Below are 13,592 nucleotides of genomic sequence, written 5' to 3'. Positions count from 1 at the left end.
ACTATATGTATGTATCGTTACATAAACAACAATTGGTGTCTCTGCATTGAACTGCCAAATAAATGTATTTTTCAAATCAAATCAAATGTTATGTGTCACATGCTTTGTAAAAAGCAGGTGTAAACTAACAGTGAAGTGCTTACTTGGAGTCCTTTTCCAACAATGCTGAGTTTAAGATAAAGATGAGAAATAAAATACAAAATAGTGACACTAGGAATATATACACAGTGAATAACAAATTTACAATAAATACGGTTCTTAGCTACATCTAAATACTCAAGCAACGCACCAAAATCTGTTTCAGGGAAAAGGTGTACATTTGACCTCCATCATCTAGGACGTGACAATGGTTAATAAAATCAATTTCTGCCCATTTTTTTGCACGGTCTTGCAGGCCTTCTCATACAGCTGCAACTGTAAGTGCATTTGTAAATCAAGACCTTTCTTGAGTTGGGCTCTGGGATGGTGCAACTGTTGAGAATGTGAGCCTATGGTTGTGTGTGGGAAAGGGTGTGTATGAGTGTGTGGGTGTATGTGTGTATCCCACAACTGTTGCGAAGGAGTAAAAGATGTTAGGGACAATAGAGGATGATTCACAACAATTGTTTGCTAATATAATAATTGCTTGTAATAATATAATTTTGATAATGGCGAGACTGGTGAGAGGTAAAATCCTTTTCATAAATCGAGGTGAGGGCGATGGAAATGCATTTGGCGGTTGATCTACTTCTGTTCTGTAATGGCACTGTGTGCTCTTTTCGAAGGATGGATCCCAGTCTTTTCAGGGCTATGGGATACGGGGGGTCGGGGGCGGTCTGCCGGGTATTGGGATGACAACCCAACTCGGGATGAGGAGGGCTTTTAGAGGGTGGAATAGTGGGAACCAATTGGAGGTTGACTTAGTAGAAATGCAAATATCATGGTACAGCTATATAGACACTCAATCATCATGTTACTTTTTAATGGTGCGTTTACAAACATATATTTTGATAAATAGAATTTGAAAGTTGTGTCTCATTATGGTAAGTGGTGAAATAAGTACAGCCTGTTACAATTGTAATGGCCTAGCAGATAATAAGAAAAGACAATCAGTATTTACCTGGCTAAAAGAGACTGAATATAATATATATTGTTTACAGGAAACCCATTCAACAATTTTAGATGAAGTTTTGTGGAAAAAGTACTGGGGGGTGAAATATATTTCTCCCATGGGCAAAGAAATTCAAAAGGCGTGATGGTTTTAATTAATAGTAATTTTAATCCAAATGTGCAAATTGTCCAAACATCATTAAGGTAGATGGATTATTTTAAATATGTTATTGGACAATAAACAGATATGGCTTATTAACCTATACGGTCCAAATATTAATGATCCAAGCTTCTTTGAAAATATATATAAGAATTGATCAACTCTACAAGCAACACTAGAATTTAATACGGTCTTAAATACCTCTATGGACCGGAAAGGAAATCACACTACAAACTATCACCCTCAGGCACTTAAGGAAATCATGAATGTCATGGATATATTGGAATTAGTGGATATATGGAGACTTAAATACCCTGACCTAGTGAGATATACATGGCGGAGGCTTAATCAAGCTAGTCGTCTTGACTACTTTCTTATGTCATTCTCTCTGGCACCAAAAGTTTAAAAAGTGTTGATAGGGGACAGAATGTGGTCGGATCATCACATAATTGGCATATATATTACTCTTACAGAATTTCCACGTGGGCGAGGATATTTAGATAGCAGTTAGATAGCAATAAAAACTGTACCATAGAGGCACAGAATAAGTTAGAGGAAAAACAAAAAGAAATGGAGGAACTTATTGAAGAAAGATCCAGTGTAATATATTATAAAAATAAAGCGAACTGGATGGAATATGGGGAAAAATGCACCAAAGTGTTTTTCAATCTTCAATATAGAAATGCTACCAAAAAAAATATATTAAAACTTGCTACAAATGATGGAGTCACACATGATTCAGCAAATTATATTTTTTGAAAGAGAAAGTAAATTACTTTAAGAATATGTTTTCGTTTCAGTCTCCTCCATCTCCGCTAACTGAAACTAATTGTATGGATTTTTTTCCTAATAATAATGTAAAATTAACATCTGTACAGAAAGACTCATGTGAAGGCCAAATTACAGAGGAGAAACCTCTTGATGCAATTGGGACCTTTAAGGATGGGAAAACTCCAGGGCTGGATGGCATACCAGTGGAAGTATACAAAACTTTTTTTGATATACGCAGAGGACCATTATTAGCATGTTTTAACCACTCCTATATAAATGGTAGATTATCAGACACGCAACAAGAAGGTCTGATATCATTATTACTGAAACAGGACCCAAATGGTATATATAAAGATCCAGTCCATTTAAAAAATTGGAGACCTCTTACACTTCAGTGTTGTGATGCAAAAATCCTAGCAAAATACTTGGCGCATAGAATTAAAAAAGTATTGTCAGATATTATTCATCCTAATCAGACAGGTTTTTTACATGGACAATACATTGGAGATAATATATGACAAGTACTGGAAACAATAGAATACTATGAAATATCGGGTACACCAGGCCTGGTTTTCATAGCTGATTTTGAAAAGGCCTTTGATAAAGTATGACTGGAGTTTATATATAAATGCCTAGGATATTTAAATTTTGGGGAATCTCTTATAAAATGGGTTAACATTATGTATAGTAACCCTAGGTGTAAAATAGTAAATAATGGCTACATCTCCGAACGTTTTAAACTATCTAGAGGAGTAAAACAAGGTTGTCCACTATCGGTATATCTATTTATTATTGCCATCGAAATGTTAGCTGTTAAAATTAGATCCAACAATAATATTAAGGGATTAGAAATCCATGGCTTAAAAACTAAGGTGTCATTTTACGCTGATGATTCATGTTTTCTTTTAAAACCACAATTAGAATCTCTCCACAGCCTCATAGAGGATGTAGATACTTTTGCTATCCTCTCTGGATTAAAACCAAATTATGATAAGTGTTCTATATTACGTATTGTATCACAAAAAAATGCTAATTTTACAGTACCATGTAGTTTACCAATTAAATGGTCTGACAGAGATGTGGACATACTCGTTATACAAATCCCAAAAGAAAGAAATGATCTCACTCCAATAAATGTTTATATAAAGTTAGCAAAAATAGATAAGATCTTGCTACCATGGAAAGAAAAATACCTGTCTATTTGTGGAAAAATCACCCTGATTAACTCTTTAGTCATATCACAGTTGACCTATTTGCTTATGGTTTTGCCTACACCTAGTGACCTGCTTTTTAAATTATATAAACAAAAAATATTCAATTTTATTTGGAACGGCAAGCCAGACAAAATTAAAAGGGCCTATTTATATAACGAATATGAATTCGGAGGGCAGAAATGATTAAATATTAAAGCATTAGACCTCTCACTAAAGGCATCAGTCATACAAAAGTTATACATAAATCCAAACGGGTTCTCTAGTAAATTGGTAAGAATGTCTCATCCTATGTTCAAGAAGGGCCTTTTTCCCTTTATTCAGATTACACTTGCTCACTTTCGGTTGTTTGAAAAGGAAATAATCTCCAAAATATTGTTTTCTCCATTCACTCTCGACATGCTTCCTTGAAAGTTGGTATCTAGGTCAAGGACATTGAGAAAGTTCTGAAAGGGACCCTTTTAATGGCAGTAGCTGTTTAAAGAAGCAGGGGTCTATAGAAGTCATAGACGTCAGGAAGAGAACACTAGTTACCTCTGTGTGTGGCTGTGAACATGGGAAGAGAGGTAGAGGTGATTTACAGACTGCCTGTGGATGGGGAGTAGGAGATAACAATAGGAGATAGCAGTACGTTCCAGTAGTTAAAGAACTGATTGTAAGCAGCAGAGTAAGTGTCTTTCAAGCATATTTGCAAGACAACTTTATTACATTTTGGCTGACTCAACTCTCATATTGTTTGTATCAGACTCGGCTTAAGGCTTATAATTTTTGGATCTTGTGATACATTCCTTAACATTGTGAAAGGATAACATGGCAACAGTATGAATGATGCAGCGCAGATCGATCATTCGATACCAGAGGAGTAGCGTTTTAAGTGTTTTTCACAAAATTTAAAATGGTGGAAAATCCATCATGCAGACCTTATGAGTCCCCAAGGCAAATTTTTTCTTTGTGAGGATAGGGACCTATGTACCACATTTGATTACTTTAGGTCCAACGGGGTGTGGGGCATGACCTTTAACAGTTTGCATTTTCAATCGCTTGTTATAGCGCCACCACTCAGTGTCATTTTGTAAATGCCGGATCTCTATGGCAAGACGCATCATTCACTCAAGTTTCGTCAAAATCGGGCCAGTACTGTCTGAGGTATCGTGTGTGACGAACGTACTAACAGACAGAGACAGATCCACATCGTTGGGGGACAATTAGAGTCTGTATTCAAGCCCAGCAAGGGACTAGTTCTTAGATGCCTTTTTGCAGACACACTATTTGGGAGTAGAGAAGAGCTAGCGATGGGAGTAGTGATCATTAAACACCATTTAACTTCCAAACAATTTGCTGCCATGAAATGAAGCTGTGCCTAGGTCCTCCGGCTTAACGGCTGTCACAAATGGACTTGGGTCACTTCTTGGCTAGAGTTTCACTGCACCGCAGCTCAATCTATTGGCACATGTTGGAGGGGGGCTCGACACCCCTCTACCCCCTCCTATACCTCACTCCCAAAACCTTGTCTTTTGGCTCAGAGGAACCCAGATGTGTGTTTTTCTTCCGTTCCATCAGAGAAGTGTGCCTTTGAGCCTTTGAGCGCCCTTTCCCTGTAGAGAATCATTGTACTATATAAACTGCTGTGAAATATATGTTCCATAACCAAAAATATTGTATTTTCAGCTGTTTGAAGCTGGTGTAAAAAAACGAAAGTGAAAGACGCAAAAACGAAACTTACTAATGGTTAGAATAGAAATAGCACACATAAAACATATCTAGTGCTTCTTAGACTTGCTTTCAATGAGAGTGACAGATCTATAACACACATTTCTATGTGAATTTGGTCAGGTTGCCCAAAAAGTTACATATTGCAACTTTAATTGGATTCCGTGAGTTGCGTTGGTAAAGGAGAATAATCGAGGGATAAGCGAGCGGGGAATGTTCCTTAAAGATGGAATTCGCAGTAGGGGGAAACTGCGCTGCCCCACCACTGTTATTGCTTTTGTTGACGAGCTGAGGAGCATCGCGCAGCATGGCGAAAAAAAAGGAAGTACATATTCTCTTTTATCACACGTGCGATGATGTCTGAGGCAAAAAATCTGTGTTTGCTGTTTGCAGTAACTTCTTCGTTGTTGTAATATCGCAAATGGACATGGCTGTTTCACAATTAAAGGTCCAATACAGACATTTTTATCTCAATATCAAATCATTTCTGGGTAACAACCTTACTGTGATTGTTTTAAATTAAATTTGTCAAAAAGGAACAAAAATAGCTTCTTAGCAAAGAGCTATTTCTCAAGAAAGAATTTTGCTAGGACTGTCTAGGAGTGGTCTGAGTGGGGAGGAGAAAACTGAAAACTAGCTGTTATTGTCAGAGAGGTTTGAAACTGTCTTTTTTATTAGTCTATTAACAAATTTAACCAGGCAGGCCAAAACTCCATCCCACCAAATCTAGCTGAAATTTCAGTCTTTTCAAACAGTTCTTACACTAAAAGGGCATTATTATCATTTTCACAATTTCACAGTATTATTCCAACTTCATAGTGTGGAAATATATATAAAACACAGGTAAATCAAGTTTTTGACTGCACTGGGGCCTTTAAAGAATTCCAGCTTTTAAGCAAACAGTGTTCATGTTCTCTCGACAAACTCTCTCCATGTCAACAATTTAAGATGACAATAACTTGAGAAAGTATTTGAACCCATCTGTCAGGTTAAGCACACAAGAAAATAACAAATGTATAGAGAGGGAAGAAAGGCAGAACAAAGAAAAGATAGAAAATTAAAACTTTAGCGGTGGACTGAAAGGAGACAAAGGCCCGGGGAAGAGACTGATGGGTTCTTGGAACACAGAAAGGGCTTTGTCGGATAATCTCTTTCCTCCTGCTCACTGAATTATTGAAGAAACAAAACCATGTTTAATTGTCATAACTGGATTTGCCTTGAAGGCCTGGTGGGGATGGTGTGAGTGTTTGTGTGTGTATGTGCTTGTGTGTGTGCCTGTGTGTGTGTGGGGGGGAGATGGGGGGTAAATGGCTGGGTCCCAAGCCATTTCCATAAACTGACTTATGAAAACCATACGAGACACTCTGAGAAAAAAACCACACACTGCACTTCCCCAACCCCCCCCCCCCCCCCCCCCCAAGACTCTCAAAGGCAACACACACACACACACACACACACACACACACACACACACACACACACACACACACACACACACACACACACTAGCAAAAACGTACAATTCTTTTTTCAATTCCCTCCCTCACTCCTTCCCCTTTTGCCCACCCTCCCTCTCTCTCTCTTTCTGAAATCTGGGGACAATCTGCAAGCACTCAACTCCAGCATAGAAGAGTGAGAAGTCGGAGAGAGAAAGAGAGAGAGAGAGAGAGAGAAGTTTTGAGAGGTAAAGTGCAGATGAGAAGAGAAAAGTTGGTGTATTAAGGAAAAAACAAGACGAAACAAATACAAAAAAAATTAAGAGGAGAGAAAAAAATCAAGCAAAGTATAGAGTGGGCAAAAAAGAGAACAAGAGAGAGAGTTGGAGAAGTGAGCCGTGGAGAGTGAACTAGCAATGGGTTCCCCAGTGCGGTGTGCTGCTGTTCTAGTCCTCTCACTACTGGGTCTGTTCTGTTATACTCGCCCTGTATGGGGCCAGGATCTACAAGAGAGGGACGCTCTGTGCAACAAGGATGGCTGCTTCGTGGTCTACTTCCAGCGCAAGACCTTCCTGGACTCCTGGAGGAGCTGCAAGGAGAAGGGAGGCAACCTGGCCACAGTCAAACTCAAGGAGGAAGCTGACACTATCGCTGCTCTCTTATCTGGCGTGGAGCTACGCGGCCCGAGGACCAAGGTCCAGGTGTGGATCGGTCTCCAGAGACAGCCTCGCCAGTGTACCGCCTCTCGCCCTCTCCGTGGGTTCTCCTGGACTACAGGTGACCAAGATACCCGCTACACCAACTGGCTGCGGGATGACTCGCCCAGTACCTGTTCAGCCCCACGCTGTGTGGTTATGACCTATGGCACAGCAGCCCACGAGCAGCATGAACATTTTAAATGGCTGGACGGCTCGTGTTCGGTGCCAGTGGATGGCTACCTGTGCCGCTACACGTACAAAGGCATGTGCCCGGCGGTTTGGAGCGAGGGGGGCGGCAATACCCTCTATAGTACCCCCTTCAGCCTCCTCAGTAGCCTCCTTACCCACATCCCCTTTGGATCTGTAGCCACGGTGCCCTGCCCGGGGGGCTCCAAGGTAGAGCAGTCTGTTCTATGTATGCTAAGGGAGGATGGCACTGTGGGGTGGTCCAGGGAGATGCCCCTCTGTTCCGACACCGGAGAGAAGAGCTGGTGCGATCGGAACAACGGAGGCTGCGAGCATTTCTGCCAGGAGGCCGGGGAGCACTACTACTGCGAGTGCTCGGACGGCTTCCAGCTCGGCGATGACGGGCAAACATGCGTCGCTGCCGACCCGTGCCACAGTGCCCCCTGTGAGTTTGAATGCCTGCCCCTGTCGGACGGCTACCGCTGTGCCTGCCCCGAGGGCTACATGCTTTCCCCGGATGAGCTCGGCTGCCTGGACGTGGACGAGTGCCTGCAGAGCCCCTGCGAGCAGCTGTGCATCAACTCCCCGGGGACCTTCGAGTGCCGCTGCCGCGAGGGCTACCGACCGGTTGAGGAGGGCGAATGTGAGGACGTGGACGAGTGTATGGAGGACCCGTGCGAACATGCCTGCGAGAATACACCCGGCTCTCACGTTTGCCACTGTCACCTGGGCTTTTCCCCTCCTACCGAGGAGCCTTCCCACTGCCAGGACACTGACGAGTGTCAGATCCCTGGGACATGTCAGCAGATGTGCGTGAACTACGAGGGGGGCTTCGAGTGTTACTGCGAGGTGGGCTACGAGCTACTCTCTGACCACTTCTCCTGCAGGAAGATAGGGGAGGGAGAGGACTCATTCCCAGCAGCCACTCCCTCCTACCCTTGGGTCACCCGCCATCCCGGCTCCATGTGGGACCCCCACGAACCCGTGTACCCCTGGACCCCTGCGCAGACCAACACTGACTGGCCTCTGGAGACGGAAGAGTCCCTGGACTGGCTCACAGACCCCCCCAGGGTGGAGAATGATGTAATCTGGGTCACCAGCGCACCCCAGGAGGAGCCAGTCCCAAACCACAACTCATTCATGGTCCCCCCCATGGAAGAGCCCGAGGAGGAGGAAGAAGAAGAGGAGGAGTATACACCGGACTGGAGCACCATGACTTTGAATTCTCCAGCCCAGGTCCAGCCCGAGCTAGAGTCTATGCCCAGTCCCTCTCCCAGCCCTGAACCCACCTCTACCCCCAGCCCAACTCCCACGTCCGACTGGTATGAGGAGGAGGATGACGAAACCACTACCAGTTCCTCAGTCCTCCATACTTCTACTATCTCGGGAGGGGCGTGGAACTGGCTCTGGTTCAGCCCTGCCAGCCAGGATCAAGTACTCACCACGTCGCAGGAGCCAATCACTGACCAGCACGTCCCCGCGTCCAACTATGATGATACTGATGATAATGAGGAAGAGGGGGACATTGACAATGGGAAGGTGACTTCCCTTCCAGAGCAGGATCAGGGCCAGGGTGAGAACCAGGGCCAGCACACCCCCTCCCTGCCTCCTCCTGTGGCTCCCAAAACCCCAATCACCCCCAACCAGGGCGTGGTGGAGGTGGAGGGGTTGAATGAGAGGGAGCCGCCCCAGGAGGACGAGAGCAGCCAGAAGCAGGGTGGTGGCAACTGGCTGCTGGTGGGCCTCCTGGTGCCCCTCTGCATCTTCATCATTATTATGGTGGCACTGGGTATCATCTACTGCACCCGCTGCACCATCACGCCGCGCAACAAGACCGCCACCAACTGCTACCATTGGATCTCCGGAGCGCACGACAAGCAGGGCGCGCCCAATCCCAGCAAGGGGGTGCAGTCACATGTTTAAATAGGCGAATGAGGAAAGACTTGTACATAAATAAACTGTTAAATAAATAAGAGATAGGAAAAAGGTAAGAGAGTGATGGTTGTTGTACTGTATCTGTCTCCTCCCGTCCCATTGCCACTCTGTTGCCGTACTGGGACTCTGAACACTTGAATGTTTCTGTGGAATATCGGTTGAAAGAGAAGAACAGGGAAGCAATACTAAAAAAACACTAATCCCTTTCATAGGGTCCTTTACATGTGGTAGAAAAAAACTGCATAATTGTTGCTTACACTGATCTCAAAGCACATTATATAGGCCTATGATTGCACTATAGGTACAATAGAAACCGTCCATTGGGATTGTTGTTGAATGCATCTGGTTATATTTACGGATGCTGTGGGAATATACTGTCGATATATCACCAGTTCCATCTAAAACCAAAGCCAAAGGACTGTACTGTAGCTTTTAGCATTTTTGTAGTCCATGAAATCTGGGTGTGGGTCTTTCAAAAAATGCTGAGGTTTTTAATGCTCAATTGAGCTCATTTCTAAGTATGGTGTCGCAAATGACTATTTATGTCAACTTTGTTAAAGAAGCATCACATGCAGCTTCATATTTAGCTATGCAAACTATGCAAGCTTGACTGTCATGACGCTGTTGAGGAAAAGCAATCATTCGGATATAACTTTTATGGCTTGTGCTTTTTAAAGTATCGGAACAAATCAACTCACACCACAGACCAAAAAATGGTATACGCCTGTATATGTGTTTGTGTTACTATAATTGTGTACTGTATAATTTGTAGCAATGAAATTTTTAGAAAATGTGTTAGCGTCATGATTCCTGATTTAATGACGTGTCTTTTGTTTTATATAGACCACACAAAACTCTTGGTAATTCCATGGAATGTCTGTCTGTCTGAGGGGATGTTTCCTTCCATTCAACTCCAATGAAACACTCCTAGTCCTCTCACCCACATTCCTCACATGAGTTAGAGTGCAGATGTTAGATGTGTTTGTATTACACACTATAGGGACTGCAATGGGGGTCACAGGCTCCCGATTGACTTTAGCATTGACCTTGTTAGCGGAGTAGTGATCTTTCAATCGTTCCCTAACACCATGTCACATAACTCTTTAGCACGCCTCCCTCCCCATTGTCACAGGCTTGCCCATAACATTACATGGACTTTAGCCATGGTGGAGCAGTACCAACCTTTAGGTGTTTGAAATCAATGCTCCCTTTAGCAACTTGGGAAGTAACTGCAGTCCCCATTCAAAGGATGACTTATACAATGTCAATGACACACAATCAAATCAACTGAAGATCTGCCTTCTGATCAAAGGACTGTTAAATTATGCCTGAATCCTTTTCATTTTTGTTACCTGTTACGTTTTAAGTAATTGCTAATTAAATGTTACGATAAGGGTTCCATCAATATTCATGTCTTGTGTTTTAAAGGTTCATGGTGCAATCACTTCATGGTGTTGGCCCTAATGCAGTGTCTGCTTTATGTTTTGAAATCACAGTTTCAATGGGATTCCTTGTGCAGAGAGAGAATATGGAAGTCCCAGTAAGTCCAAGAGGCCCTATGGGGTGTTAAATTAACTCCATAAGCTGTCCTTCCAAATCAAATGAAATTCTATTGGTCACATAAACATTTTTAGAAGATGTCATTGCGGGTGTAGCGAAATGCTTGTGTTCCTAGCTCCAACAGTGCAGTAGTATCTAACAATTCACAACAATACACACAAATTGAAAAGTAAAATAATAGAATTTAGAAATATATAAATATTAGGACGAGTAATGTCGGCGTGGCATTGACTAAAATAAGGTTGAATAGAATACAGAATATACATTTGAAATGAGTAAAGCAGTATGTAAACATTATTAAAGTGACTAGTGTTCCATTATTAAAGTGGCCAATGATTCCATGTCTATGTATATAGGGCAGCAGCCTCTAAGTTGCAGGGTTGAGTAACCGTGTGGTAGCCAGCTAATGATAGCTATTTAACAGTCTGATGGCCTTGAGATAGAAGCTGTTTTTCAGTCTCTCGGTCCCAGCTTTGATGCAACTGTACTGACTGACCTCACCTTCTGGATGGTAGCAGGGTGAACAGGCCGAGGCTCGGGTGGTTGATGTCCTTGATGATCTTTTTGGCCTTCCTGTGACATCGGGTGCTGTAGGTGTCCTGGAGGCCAGACAGTGTGCCCCCGGTGATGCGTTGGGAAGACCGCACCAACCACTGCAATTGCGGCTGGTGCAGTTACCGTACAAGGCGGGGATACAGCCCAGCAGGATGCTCTCAATTGTGCATTTGTAAAAGTTTGTGAGGGTCTTTAGGGCCAAGCCAAATTTCTTCAGCCTCCTGAGGTTGAAGAGGCACCGTTGCGCCTTCTTCACCACACTGTCTGTCTGGGTGGACCATTTCAGATAGTCGGTGATGTTTACGCCAAGGAACTTGAAGCTTTCCACCTTCTCCACTGTGGTCCCGTCGATGTGGATAGGGGCGTGCTCCCCCTGCTGTTTTCTGAAGTCCACGATCAGCTCCTTAATTTTGTTGATATTGAGGGAGAGGTTATTTTCCTGGCACCACTCCACCAGGGCCCAAACATCCTCCCTGTAGGCTGTCTCGTCACTGTTGGTAATCAGGCCGACTACTGTTGTGTCATCTGCAAACTTGATGATTGAGTTGGAGGCGTGCGTGGCCACACAGTCTTGGGTGAACAGGGAGTACAGGAGGGGGCTGAGCATGCACCCTTGTGGGGCCCCTGTGTTGAGATCAGCGAAGTGGAGGTGTCAGGAAGTCCAGGACCCAGTTGCACATGGCGGGGTTCAGACCCAGGGCCCCGAGCTTAATTATGAGCTTGGAGGGTACTATGGTGTTGAAGGTTGAGCTATAGTCAATGAACAACATTCTTAGGTAAGTAATCCTCTTGTCCAGATGGATAGGGCAGTGTGAAGTGCGATGGCGATTCGATCGTCTGTGGGTCTATTGGGGCGGTAAGCAAATTGAAGTGGGTCGAGGGTGTCAGGTAAGGTAGAGATGATATGCTTCTTCCACACTGGGAGGAGAGGCGGGAGGCCGTGTGAACGCAGGAATACCACAACTCTGCAACAAACACAACATTTGAAATCCGTCCATCAAAGGGTTGGGAAATTATTCATAAAAAGTCTCCCACAACAATCTTATTAGGCAACACCAGTCCATATCCAGGCATTGGGGATCAAAGAAGCACGCCAGATTGGCGCACATTCAACAAAGTGGATATTTGTCAAATTCATCAGAATTGATGTATTGTAACGGCCCACAATGTGGTTACTAAAGTCCAATTTGTATATATTTGGCTGTTTTCACTGTATTTAGAAGTAGTCCATTTTAAGTATTAAAGAATTGGCTGCTGAATCTAGGAACATACAGTGTATGTATCTCTGTATGTTCCTAATGATAAATGCTAACTCCTGTTCGTATATGCTGGTAGCATAGCTAGCATAGATAAATCGGTGGTGGTAGTCCAAGTAGTTTTTTACTGTAATGCAGTTGATTGGTGATGATGACATGAACATGTATTGGGGTTGACATAGAATCCAGCATTTTACTCCAATTTCTACCTCAACATAGTATGAAATACACATATAAACAATAGCCTAAATGTTAGCTAATTTAGCTAGGGGGGCAACCAGGAGATTCGGAATCTTTCCACCATGGCATCTTTCCCCCACACATTTCCATGGCATTTCCATTGTTTTGGTCAAGTTCCATTGACCTCTTTACCGCATCTATAGGAGAACCCCTTTTGATTCCAGGTAGAACTTTTTTGGGTTCCATGTAGAACCCTCTGTGGAAAGGGTTCTTCCTGGAACCAAAAAGGTGCAGCCAGCCAGAATGCAGCCAGCCAATGGCCTCCCTGTGAAGCTGTGAGGTGATCGCTCACAGCTGATAGATCAGTCGGTTTAGAGCCTCCTGTGTCCCTAAATACAGAGATATATATTTTTGTTAGTGTCTTTATTCCTTTCTGTGCCACAGACAGACTGCGGCCAAAGGCCTCCCTATAAGGTGATTGCTCATGGGCCCTTCTGTGTGTTCAGGCGTATCCACTTAGACACAGTAGGGTTGTGTTGTGATATACTGCATTTTGCTATATGTCGTTAAGCGGTGCTTCCTTGATGAAGTAAGCCCAGTAGGGACGGTCTGGTCAGCCATTCTGCCTGCCTCCCGCCATGCCCTGGCGCATCTGTCACTCTAACCAGCTGATTACGCAATAGAAGTGCCGCCTGATCACTTAATGGATTGACGCACAGGAATCATATACCGCCAAACAGTAATGTCAACAACAGCTGGCTTCGCCAAATGTACGCTCCTACTAATCTGGGCAAGTCAGCTATCTCCGAAAAGCATGAGTGTATCAGTGGAATAGTGTTGCGCTG

At 43.6% G+C, this 13,592-nt stretch overlaps 1 protein-coding gene across 1 annotated transcript; it reads left to right on the top strand.

Annotated features, from left to right (window-relative positions):
• The first annotated feature begins 6,536 nt into the window (after positions 1-6,536).
• LOC106577513 (uncharacterized) lies at positions 6,537-10,601 on the top strand. The gene has a single exon (XM_014155606.2). It carries the CDS (start codon positions 6,794-6,796, stop codon positions 9,182-9,184), a length of 2,391 nt encoding a protein of 796 aa, XP_014011081.1. The 5' UTR covers positions 6,537-6,793; the 3' UTR covers positions 9,185-10,601.
• The last annotated feature ends 2,991 nt before the right edge of the window (positions 10,602-13,592 follow it).

The sequence above is a fragment of the Salmo salar genome, chromosome 18 (assembly GCF_965601325.2).
Source record: "Salmo salar chromosome 18, fSalSal1, whole genome shotgun sequence".
In the NCBI taxonomy this organism is placed as follows: Eukaryota; Metazoa; Chordata; class Actinopteri; order Salmoniformes; family Salmonidae; genus Salmo; species Salmo salar.
The sequence above is the reverse complement of the archived record's forward strand: the minus strand, read 5'-3'. Positions and strand labels throughout refer to the sequence as shown.